The sequence below is a fragment of the Callospermophilus lateralis genome, chromosome 3 (genome assembly GCF_048772815.1).
Source record: "Callospermophilus lateralis isolate mCalLat2 chromosome 3, mCalLat2.hap1, whole genome shotgun sequence".
Classification (NCBI taxonomy): Eukaryota; Metazoa; Chordata; class Mammalia; order Rodentia; family Sciuridae; genus Callospermophilus; species Callospermophilus lateralis.
This window is the reverse complement of record NC_135307.1, coordinates 12,219,659-12,232,470: the sequence shown is the minus strand read 5'-3', so window position 1 is coordinate 12,232,470 and position 12,812 is coordinate 12,219,659. Positions and strand designations below refer to the sequence as shown.

Sequence of the window (12,812 nt, the reverse complement as noted above, 5' to 3'; positions counted from 1 at the left end):
GTGTTTTAAAGGGAGAATACATTGGTACATCCTTAAGTGTATTCCTTTTCATAGTAGAGTGCATAATCTTTATTTTGAAATAGAAATACAAGTAATGAAAACATGTGTGATTAAGCATTGATGTTATTTTTCTAGGTAGAATGACATCTGTACAATAGCAGTAGCAAAATAGAAATTCAAACCCATCAAAAATGCCTACTCTTTTGTTTAAAGGTTTTATACTATTTATAATTTTTATTCAGTAAAATAATGGAATGTTATTGATTTTATAAAAGTCTTAAGACAGTTACGGTTTCTGTAGCCCACTGAATTAAATGATTAGGAACAGATTTAGTTCTTATATAAAGTAGTAATACCAAGTACATATCCTTACATGTCATATGTAGTATTTTGTTGAATGTGACTGTGTTTGGTTTCTGTGATCTTGGGTTTTTAAATATTGTAACTGCTGTTTGCTCATCTCTGTAAATAGCAAACTCTCTCTGATTACACAGGAAGCCCTGCATGTTGCAGGAGTGGAAATGCAGTTAACGGCTGCGGTAGCATTTCTGACCATTCTGCAAGAAGAGTCAGTGTCAGTCCATACGTATGCCCACTCCTTTCTCCAAGTCATTCTCCTGCATCTGGAGCAAAGGGACACAGGTCAGGGCCTGGCATGCTTAATCATATTTCTTTGTTGTTTCTTGTAAATGGCCATGGTGTTATTTGAATTCTGTGAGCTGATGAGGATAACAGAATAAGGCCAGGCTAATAGTTGAGTGATGGTATGACTTAAAACAGCTGTGACTGTCGCCATACAAACCCCACAAAATTTAGTATCCTTGAAAGCTGAAGACCCATTAGTTCATCTTGTGATTTATACTTTCCTTTTAGACCTTATTATTTGACATATGTTTACAGTATATAGTATATAGCAAAATAACGTACCTTGGGTTTAAGATAATCTCCCAAATTATTTTTAAATATAAAAAATTTTCTAAATATTGCCTAAGAGGAAAAAATAGAAAAATCTCTTTGAATAGGATACTTTCTATTGAATGTTATTGTAACTATTGATGGCTGGGTTGAAATAGCAGCGGTAAGTGAGACGCTTAATTTAGCATGTTACATGTGTGTCCATCAGGTGTCAGCAACGCATGGCTGGAAACTCTCCTGGCTGTGATAGAAGTATTGCCAAAGGAAACTCTAAGGCACGAGGTAACACTGGTTTTTGTTGATGTTGTTGCTTGTAATAAGTAAGTTTGTTTTTAATACTTTTAGTTTATGTTGTGCTGAGAATCAAACCCAGTGCTTCATATGTACTAGGCAACTGTTCTACTACTGAGCTATAACCCTGGCTCATAGTAAGTTTTTAAATTTTGGTCAAAAATGTTTTTTTCAAAGGAATAAAATTGTTTCCCATTTGGAAAGCAACACATGATCACTGTAGAAAATTTGAGTAAAGACAGAAAATAAATGGGAGAAAAATAATTCATGGTTCTGATATGTGGCTACTTGTAAGATTCTGATATATTTCTCTTCAGATTTCCCTATATATGCTTGGTGTTTGCCATATTAGTAATCATGTTGAACCTGTGTATGATTGTTTTCTACTTAGCATGAGTTTTCTACATTATTTTAAATTTATTTTGTAGTAGTTGTAAAACCACGTACTACTCATTAAACATTTAAGGTTGTTTTCAGGCTTAAGCTTTACAGTCAAAATAAGGCATTAAGGAACATCTCTGTAGAGTTTTTCCTGTTTTTCAGATAATTTCTTTACCTGTAGCTTTCAGAAAAGTGGAGTTATTGGGTCAGAGGGCATTAACATTTTTAAGCTCTTGACTAACATTACGTAAAAATTTAGTTTTTCTAGATTTTTATCAACAGTTTTATTCTCATTAAATTTAATGTGTTAAATATAGAATTAAATTTTAATTAGAATTAAAAAATATGCTTCTATTTTCCCATATGTTATATTAACATCAATTTTATTTATTCTTTTGGAGTTGTCTGATCTTCAAGTACTGTTTATATATGTCATCTATCTGTGTTGCCAATTCTTTGTTATACTTGAAAATATTATTTTCAATTTGTGGTTGGTCTTTTTTAAATATTAGTATATCTTTCTTGAAAAGTTTTAAGTGAATTTAAGAGAATAGCAAAAATAGAAAACTTATCCTCTAATGAAATGATTTTTACATTCTTTGAAGATTATCCCTGACACACACACACACACACACACACACACACACACACACGTTAATCTATCTATTCCTCATATATATATATATATATATATATATATATATAGAGAGAGAGAGAGAGAGAGAGAGAGAGAGTGTTTATATATATGAGGGATAATCTATATATTCTATATTTCTATATTTGTGTGCATTCTATATATTTCTATATTTGAGTGCATTTAGATCATTGCAGAATTTACCATAAAATTTATTTCAGTTTTTTGCTTCTAATTGTTTTTAATTGCATGATTTATCATCATTTTACTTTAACTCAGAAGACAGACAAAGTGATCCAGGTAATGAGCCAGGTACTTCAAAATATAAATCAGGTTCTTTAAAAACATTTAGAATATTAAAATACTCTTTGAAGAAAATATCTGACATTAGTGACAAGAATGTATAAAATTTTGTGAATTTGTTTTCTAAATATTTTCTCTTTAGATTTTGAATCCACTTGTTTCCAAGGCACAACTTTCCCAAACAGTCCAGTCTCGTTTAGTTAGTTGTAAAATTTTAGGAAAATTGACCAACAAATTTGATGCCCATACGTGAGTATTTGCATATAATTTTTTATCTCTTTTAACAAATTGATTTAAAATGTATAATGATTGTATGATTAATAATTATGTTCAATTTATATTATTTCACATTACATACAAGTTTAGATATTTTAACTTTATATAATTCCCAGACAGAAATTTACTTATCAAGAAGTGTTTCTGCTCGATCTCACGGCTTTTCAATTTCAAGATCAGTAAGATTAACTTATTTTCTGCTTCCCATGTGATCTTCATATCCCACACGTAGTGTACTTTTGAGGATCAAATAGCATTATCTTAGGACTTCCAAATTTGGTGTACATGACATAAAGGTGGTTTTCCTGCTTTCTTATGTGTTGGTTTTGAATTTGTTATTTTGAATAAATCTTACGTTGAAGTTTTATGAGATATGTTCATAATTCATATGCCGCTCTCTGTCAAGATGACAAATACCAAGTGGAAGTAATGGGATGCTATGTAATTATGACAGGAGAGTAAAACATGAAGTTGAAGGATAACAGAATGAGATATTTCATTGCTATAGCCTTTTGCTAAGCTACAGACATTCATCTGCCAATCCACAATTAACCATTATTTTTAGCTGATACTGTCATATACATAATTTACAAGTAGATGATGATAACATCCAAATTTAATAACATGTAAAAATGATTTGTAAACCAAAAGACTTATAGTGTTATTAAAGGTGATTTAAGAGTTTGATGGTAATTGCTTGAAAATCTTAATTATTCTTAAACATTCACCCATTACATGTTTCTTTGCTCTCCTCCCTCAGTATTAAAAGAGAAATACTTCCCCTGGTAAAATCACTCTGTCAAGATGTAGAATATGAAGTTCGATCTTGTATGTGTCGGCAACTAGAAAATATAGCTCAGGGCATTGGGTAAGTGCACTTTTAGTTCCTTATGCTGCTGTTGTCTTATTTCTGGATTGTCAAACCCTGTATTCCAGGAAAGTGTGCTATTGAAAAGGTTCACTGTATGTGATTTTTCAAAGTGATCATGACAAGCACCTCTTGGTATGTCTGGATTAAAAGAGATTAAAGGGAATGTGCTGAGCAAGGTGTAGGCATTCAATTAATGTTAATTTCTTTTCTTCTTACTTTAGTTATTTAGTTATTGTTCCAAAGGCTTAGATCCAAGAAAGGGAAATGTCCTAGTATAAACCATGCTTGGAATGTAGTAGGGGCATTTCTTTTGGCTGATTATTCTCTGGCTGATGGAGGCTTGTTTCCAACGAGATGCTGTCATGGCAGCCTCTCTCTCTGTCCCTGTACAGTCCAGACGTCCACTCCCAGCTCTGCTTTCCTTGCCCTTTGGGTGCATGAAGCTCAGGGAAGAAAGATATAGGACAGCTAGTTTATTCTCTTCTCCTCTAAATCAAATCTCTTATCAAGCTGTAAGCATGATATTAAAGGCAATCTTATCTAAAACCATCTTGGGCAACTTTGTTTTAACAGATTTTTTTTTTTAAAGGATCTAAATTGTTACCAAATATTGGAGTCTCTTATTTTTGTAGAAGTTGCACTGGTTTTATCTGGTTCTTTGATTCACAACAAGGAAAGTCAATTTATGGTCTTTTATACCATTTTTAATTTTATTTAAGGCCTTGGGAAAGCTTTATGGTGTCATACAGACTCAGAGCGTTGAACTATACTGTTCTATGTCTACTCTTGGATTTAGTAAGCTTGACAGTTTACTAGAGTAACCAATTCCCTTGTTTTAATCTCAAAACCAACTTCTTTCTGATAGGTCTTCTAAGTCTAGGTGTCTCTTTTTGACTCATTGTAGACCATAATGAATTCAGTCTTACCCAATCTATGTGTATCAGTCAGGATCACAACCTGGGAGGAGAACAAACTGTTACCTTAATCACTTTATGAAGATGTAGAATATGATTTATCTATTTTTTTTCTCATCTGACATTTTGTTAAAAATTGGAGGGTCAAGTGTTTTTAAATTAATCTAAGATTATTGCTTAAGGATTAATTTATAAAAGTAAAACTAGAAATAATCTACCTAACTTATTAAGTTAGAATCCCCTTAAGAAACTAATTTGTTTAATCATATATGTATTTATTTGTGAATTCATTTGACGTATTAATGACATAATCATAGGACTTTCATGTTATGATAGCAGAAACTATCTAATATGTGATTTCTACTGTGATAGTTAGCTTTCTGTTGCTGCAGTAAATACCTGAGGTAAGCACTCTAATAACAGAAAAGGTTTCTCTGGGTACAGAGATGCACACTTATAATTCCAGCTGCTCGTGAGGCTGAGGCAAGAAGATCATGAGTTCAAAGCCAGCCTCAGCAAAAGCAAGGTGCTAAGCAACTCAGTGAGACCCTGTCTCTAAATAAAATACAAAACAGGGCTGGGGATGTGGCTCAGTGGTTGAGTACCCCTGAGTTCAATGCCTGGTACCTACCCCCTGCCCCCCCAAAAGGAGAAAAGGTTTCTTTTGGCTCACAGTTTTGTAGGTTCTGGTCCATGATCAGTTGACCTTGTTGCTTTTGGGCCTGTGACAAGGCAACACACCATGGTGTGAAGCATGTGGTAAAGCACATCTCTCATGGCCAGAAAGTGATAATGAGAAAAAGGAAAGGGTGAGGTTCCACATTCCCATCAAGGCGTGTCCCCAGTGACCAGAAGACCTCCTCTTCTACAGGTTATATCATCTCCCAATAACAGTCAAGAAAATTAAAAAAAAAATCCTAAAAATTTGCTCTAATAAAGAAAGTTAATAAACCTTTTGCTTATTTTTCAAAAATTCATTAAAATTTCCCTGATATAAAATGAGACTGAAAATGTGGTGATGTGACTACTGAGGTGAAAAAGCTTCAGGGAAGAATAATTTAGATCTAGTTAATTTTTTTTTTTAAAAAGTAAAAATGGAATAGAAAAATTTATGTGAACAGTAAATAGTCCAGGACTGGTTAAAAACTTTAGTCAATCAGTACTTAGAAGATGAATTAGCTGTTTCAATTCAGAAGAAAAAGATAGATGTATAAAAGTTTTCAGAGACAAGTCTTAAATGTGCAATGAAGGGAAGAATGATCTACCTTGAGAATAGCTGATAGTCAGCATACAACAGAGATGAAAAATTATAGACAACAGAAAAGAAAAGTTCCTTCAAGGACTGAGTCTGAATATTGAAAGAATAATCCATTGCTGACTCTCTTGTGCACTATAAATATTTATGTCAATTATAATTCGTACCCCATCTTCTATCTTACACTTGAGAAAGCTGTCTACACTTAAACTTTCATTTTATCAAGGTGTGTGGCATTGTAATGGTATCTCATGAGGAATAAATGGAAATAAGTTATGTTGAATAAGAACTCTCTGACAGCCAGGTGTGGTGATGCATGCCTATAATTCCAGCAGCTTGGGAGGCTGAGGCAGGAGGATTGTGGGTTCAAAGCTAGCCTCAGTAAAAGCAATGTGCTAAGCAACTCAATGAGACCCTGTCTCTAAATGAAATACAAAATAGGGCTGGGGGTGTGGCTGAGTGGTTGAGTGCCCCTGAGTTCAATCCCTAGTACCCCAAAAATAAAAAAGAACTATCTGACATAAATATTATACATTCTCTAAAAGCCTTTGCGTTGTGTTTCATTCTTTTAGGTAGAATATCTAGTGCCATTCTTCTATATAAGAAGTTAGTTTTTGTAACTTCATGTTTTAGGTGAATGGAAAAATAATGTATGACCTGAAACATAGATTAAAAAGATTTTGCTTGGTCTCTATAATTACTACTGATAAGTTTTTCTTATTAGTCTAGATTGCTTCCTGAAGTTGCTTAGAATGGAAAATTATCTATTTATATGAAGTTTAATATAAACTGCTAGTCATTACAATTTCCACAGGTAACAGTGTTGCGCGGGGTGGGGGGGAGTGGAGCTGATTTAATCAGTATGAGAGCACTGTTGGGATTTCTTGTGTCCGCATTTGCTCTTCTAGCCAGACGCAAGCTTCAGAGAGCAGGAGCATCTTTATGGTTTTTCTTATATTCTGTACACCTACTCTATCTACTTGTTTTCAGTAAATTCTTGCTGCAAGTTTGTTGATTTGATTTATTTTCTTCTATTGATTATTGTGCAGGACAGAACTCACAAAAAGTGTGGTGCTCCCTGAATTAATAGAACTCTCTAGAGATGAAGGCAGCAGTGTGCGACTTGCAGCTTTTGAAACTTTGGTTAATTTACTTGACATATTCGATACAGGTAAATCTTCACCCGGATACGTCTTTGCATCTGAAAGCAGTGCTGTCTCATGTTTTGTGTCACAAATAAAGTGTAAAGGTAGATTCAGAATTTTTAAGTTTTATTATAAATATTTAGCCTCTCCTTGACTCTTTCTTTTGGTGTCTTCTCTGCTTCCATGGTTACCCTCATGGCATCCAGTATTGCTGCATATTTCACACTCTGTCATCAGAATTTAACTGACTTGTGCAGAGAGCAAGACTGTGGCTTGGGAAGTAACTTTAACTTTTTCCACTAATTCACATTAAGACAGGTCCTTACTATAACAATGAGTTTCCCTTCTTAAACTTAAATCCTTACTAGGTGAGTTTCCCTTCTTAAAAATATTTTAATGCCAGAAATCGTGTCTGTGTGAGCAATATTATGGGATGGGGCATATGAGTGTGAATCAGTAAGGAGGAACTTCTTAGTGTTGTGAAAAATCAAGAAACAAAAATCACTAGTTGCTCTACTAGAGTATGACTAAGATCTCTAACTCTAGTCAATGAGTTTATTAGTAAACATTAACCATTTTGATAGGGTGGAATTTGGAAGGGTAAATGACAAGACTTAGGTGTGAAGCCTAATTGTATAATTGTAGGATTAAGATTCTCTGGGATTACCAGCTTTTTATCTGAGCTAGGAGAGTTTCTTTAGGATTATTGCAATGTAGACAATAATTTATATGAAAATTATAGAATAATCATTTAGGTAACAGGACAAACCAAAAGAATAAAAATTATGATATTTGAACAAATCTCATTGTTCCTATTAATGAGTCATCCTCCAGGCTCCAAACTAGAAAGCCTGGTATTGTTTTTGTTCTCTTGCCTTCACTGGATCAGCATAGGTCTGGCTTTATCCCCGCCCATTCTTTATTTCCCATTTATCCTGTGTTGACACTCCAGTCCCACTAAGGTCGTCCCGTTCCATTACTACCCACCCTTGTCATCTCATCTTCAGATATTTTCTATTATTCTGGGACTAACAAGAGTCCCCCCACCCCTTGTAATTTGTATGTGTATGAGTTGCCACATGTACAGTGTTGGCAACTGGGTCTAAATTATATATTGTTTTGTTTTGTTTTACAGATGACAGAAGTCAGACTATCCTTCCCTTAGTGAAATCGTTTTGTGAAAAATCTTTCAAAGCAGATGAATCAATTCTTATTTCATTATCTTTTCATTTAGGAAAACTATGCCATGGACTATATGGTATGGTATATTCTAAGAATTTCAAAAGTATAGATAACTTTTTCCTGTTTTCTTCTACCTTAGCCAATGAACTTGAGTTCTTTAGTTGTAAAACCTATCCTTTAAGTATGTAAAATTTGATGAGCTCTTAGAATTTTGATAAACTAATTTCAAGCACATTTAGAAAAGACCTTTTCACTAGTAGAACCTATTTCAAAGAATAATGACTTTGGAATGTATTATGCTTATATAGTATTAGGTTTGTGATAACAGAAGCTCAGGTATGTGAACTATTGCTGCGTAGGAAGAATACTCATCTTTTGTTGAATAATAAATGTATCTTGTAAGTAGTTTTGCATAGAACATAGAATAATACCTTTAAGTCTTGGTATTTTGAACATATTGCTCAGTTTTTAGTTTATGATAATCATGAGAATTAAGTTAAAACCTTTTGGCATAGTAACACATTTTCTTTATGTGAGTTACAGACATTTAGTAGATGATTGAAAAAAGTACTTTGCAATCCATAATGAATCCCTGGCTCCCTGATAGTGAATAATGATTGAATGTGGAAGCATTCCGTATATCAAAAATATTTTGGATTCACTTTTCTATTTTTTAGATTCAATATTTAGCTCCAAAAACACCCCTGTGTTTTTGGAGGAAATTTTAGAATATTTACCATAAATAAATAACAATATGTATAAATAGTCGTAATATTATTCCTATTATACTGACTTGTTTTCTACAAGCTGAAGAAATTAACATAGAAATAATTCCTGCATGACATAGTTCACACTTGTGAAATTGAAGTTAAAATCTTATTAAAATGAACATAAGATGAAACAATATGACCTGCTAGGTTTCTTCATAATAGTTTATCTTTCCTCATTACTTTTGATTCATGAACTGTCTATAACCATATATTTAAAGATTAGGTTCCAAATTTGTTTTTATTGTACTTTGAGTTTTTCTTTTTAATTTTTGTTTCAATTGAAATGCTGAACACAGATTTTACATTTGTTTTAGGAATTCTTACTCCAGATCAACACTTGAGATTTTTGGAGTTTTATAAGAAACTTTGTACATTGGGTTTGCAACAAGAAAATGGACACAATCTGGAAAACCAGATTCCACCCCAAGTCCTAGAGCAGGAGAAGAAATACACTTCAGTACGAAAGAATTGTGCCTATAACTTTCCGGTAATAACAATATATTTATATTTACTGAGCATTTTAATTATAGCTCTAAAATATGTGAACAGATGGCATTAAGAAATATTGCCATATTTGACACTTGCTGCTTAGCATTATGTGTGGTATATATAGCAGGCACTGAATAAATATTTGTGGAATTTATATTTCTATGTATAAATTAGAATTATGTGCATGCATTTGGATCTTTCAAATATGATTTTCAATTAAATTATGATTTAGAGAATGTGATTTCATTATAATACCAGGTACCAATGAATGTTTTTCTCTCCTTCCTGTTCATCTTCCCCTCCCACCTCCACCAGGCCATGATTGTTTTTGTTGATCCTAAGAACTTTCACATGGAACTCTATTCTACATTCTTCTGCCTTTGTCATGACCCTGAGGTACCAGTCAGATACACTATTGCTATTTGCTTTTATGAAGTAAGTCTAAAAAATTTATACTGCTGTACATTACGTTAATCTAGGCAGTTGTGGTAGATATGGAAGTAAAATCAGTTTTTAATATGCTTTATAATGTGTATGCTTTGCATCTAAACTTAGATCACTTTAGTACAAATGGAAAATTGATAGACAAATTATTTTCATTTATTGTTTTTACTGAAAATGAATGGCGCTTCCTGAGCATAGATTTAGATTCAGCTATTATAGCTTCCCATAAAGTATAAGAAAAAGTGAGTTTAAATTTTTACAATGAGTGTAATTAGCTTTTTAACCATTGAAGTTGAAATTTGGGGCCTATTTCTTAGATGATAGCAAGAAACACACCTATGCTATCGTTGCAGTAAACATGTATGAGCTGTAACTCACATTAGAAAAAAACCTCATTGTGTGTGGCATAGTAAAATATTTTCTTTCTTTGTAAGTAGTATAATAAGTTCTTATTTTCATTGAGAATATTTTATTATCCTTGCACTGTTAGAGTAGCTCAAAGTGTGCAGGATGCTCATAGCCTTTATAAATGGTACTTAAAATTCTTTTAACTATTGAGTGGTATCCTTTGCTTCCTTAAAGTGACACTTTCTGGCCTAGATGAAATAGGAGTTCACTGTTCAAAATTTAGGAATTCTCCCCTTAAATGCTATAGTTATTTAAAGTAATTCCAACATTACATAATTCTGTCATCTTTGGCAGCTACAGAAATCTGTTTTAGGGCATGGAAAAGGGCAGAGGGCACTCCAGCTGAGCCTCCAGGATAAGCAGCTATTTAGGATTGGTTACTGTGTACATGTGTGTTTGTTAGATCAGTGGTCTCCAGGGAAGTTGGCACAAGATTGGAGTCCAAGAATGCAGTGTTTTTATGCTACTAATATTAGACTTTCTTCTCATGTTGATTTTTGTCTTATCCTATTTGATAGTGAACATAATTTTGCACCATGTAATTAGGCACATTGAAATGTATGGGTATAATAAAAATATTTCACTGGTAAAAGAAAGTTTGGAGATTGTTGATCAACTTATGATCTGGGTGGCTAGGTTCCATATTCTCACAGTCATATCATGTAAAGTAGGCTAAGAATGATGTTCACATCTTTAAATGAAGGACTAAGTTTGTTTTTTTCCTTTTAAATAATAAAAATCCACTGGTGGACTTAAATTTTGTAATTCAGTATTATTGCTAGATTTTGATAATTGGTTTATTGTATTATATTGATTCTTATTTTTCAGAAAAATATTATTTTTCAATAATAATTTCAACAAGTTAAAAACAGCACAAGGAAAGTTTTGGGTTATCCAGGAATCATTTTTTTCCCCAAATAAAATTTTCTCAAGCACAGTTTTTAAAAAATGTAAAATAGAAACTGTTAAATCTACCATTGGAGGCTCTTGAGTTTGTTTGGAGAAATAAACCCATTGTTTACAAGAGGAACTAGACTATTCTGACTCCCCCAACTGTGCTCATGCTGATTAAAATCTTTGATGAGAAAAAGGAAAGTTGTTTCTCCTCGTTAGTACTACCCAGTTGATGTCACCACAGGCCCTCAGCAGGAGCTACTTTCTCTGGAAAACTTGGAGCTGCTATAACACTTGTGTGCTTGAGATGTCCTTTAAGACTGTTGGCTGTTTTGAGACTTCAGTTTGTGAGCTAGAGGGATCTGTGGCTTGTTACTGCTTTGATGTGGAAGTCGTCATGGCTCTGGAAATCCCATCCACTGTATTTCCCCACCTGCATACCTGCCTATTTATGTCCACACAATCCAACATGCTATGAAATAGATTTTAAAAGCTGATTATGGAAGCTGGGTGCAGTGTTGCACATCTGTATTCCCTGCTTCTCAGGAAGCTGAGGTAGGAGGATTCCAAGTTAGAGGTCAATCTTGGCAACTTAGTGAGATGCTATCTCAAAACAAAAACTAAGAAGGGCTAGAGATGTAGCCCAGTGGCAGAGCACCCCTGAGTTCCATCTCCAGCCCTGCAAAAGCTGGTTATGTATGTAACTGAGTTTTCTAGAAATCTAATTTTATATTTTTATTGTAATCTTTTTATTTTAGAGGAAGCATCTAACAAGAATGTAAGTTTTTAAAAATATTATTTTAATCTTTATATCAAATCTGAGAGACTTTGTTGCTATATTTTAGGTGTCTAAACTTCTGAATTCTGGTATATATTTAATACAGAAAGAACTGATAACATTATTACAAGATGAATCACTAGAGGTAATACTTTACTATTTGGTTTATATTCTTTCTTTCATATAAAGTTGAATATATCAGTGCCTTTTCCCCATTTCCTGAGAGTTGCATTAGCCCCAAAGCTTCATGTCAACATAACAACTATATCATAGACTGGGAGTGGAAATCTTTAAAAAATATTAGGATTTAAAATATATTTAGCTTTAAAATGGAAATGTTGCTTTAAAGTAGAAAAATTTAGGAAGTGCCAAAAATAGACAAAAAGTGTACTTTAATTCTAACGTAACTCAATACTTTTTATTAATTATTTATTTTTATTAATTATTTATTATATATTCTAACTCAATATTTTTTGCATTTTTTATTTTTCTATATAATTATTACTGTATTTTCTATATTATGATTTTTATTTTACACAGTTTTTATCATATGTTACATTTTATGTACTTTTTCTTTTAGCATTGTTGATGGAGTTTTTTTTTAACCTTCTTATACTTACCTATGAGGATTTTGTAATATTTCACTTTGATGTTCTGTTTAGTACATTCCATTCACTAAGTGGTACTAACATGGAGAGCTCTCCTGATCAGTATTTTGATATCACTGAGGCTAGTTTCTGATTTAGACTCCCTTTCAAAAGTTGGGAGGCAATTTTGAGCATGTCAGCTGTGTAGAAGTAACCAACTCCAGTTCAGACTTTTTGAACAATAATAAGAGATGCCTACATTAATCTCTTTTAAG

General features: G+C 32.9%; 1 protein-coding gene across 2 annotated transcripts in view; it reads left to right on the top strand.

Annotated features, from left to right (window-relative positions):
* The window catches only part of Ppp4r4 (protein phosphatase 4 regulatory subunit 4), a 116,663-nt gene that overhangs the window by 54,972 nt on the left and 48,879 nt on the right, over nucleotides 1-12,812 (top strand). For both annotated transcript variants that reach the window (XM_076847995.2, XM_076847994.2), the window contains exons 4-12: nucleotides 495-642; nucleotides 1,124-1,197; nucleotides 2,667-2,773; nucleotides 3,561-3,668; nucleotides 6,890-7,011; nucleotides 8,121-8,243; nucleotides 9,252-9,424; nucleotides 9,742-9,861; nucleotides 12,018-12,095. In XM_076847995.2, coding sequence (XP_076704110.1) covers nucleotides 495-642; nucleotides 1,124-1,197; nucleotides 2,667-2,773; nucleotides 3,561-3,668; nucleotides 6,890-7,011; nucleotides 8,121-8,243; nucleotides 9,252-9,424; nucleotides 9,742-9,861; nucleotides 12,018-12,095 — 1,053 coding nt within the window. The remainder of the gene's footprint in view (nucleotides 1-494; nucleotides 643-1,123; nucleotides 1,198-2,666; nucleotides 2,774-3,560; nucleotides 3,669-6,889; nucleotides 7,012-8,120; nucleotides 8,244-9,251; nucleotides 9,425-9,741; nucleotides 9,862-12,017; nucleotides 12,096-12,812) is intronic.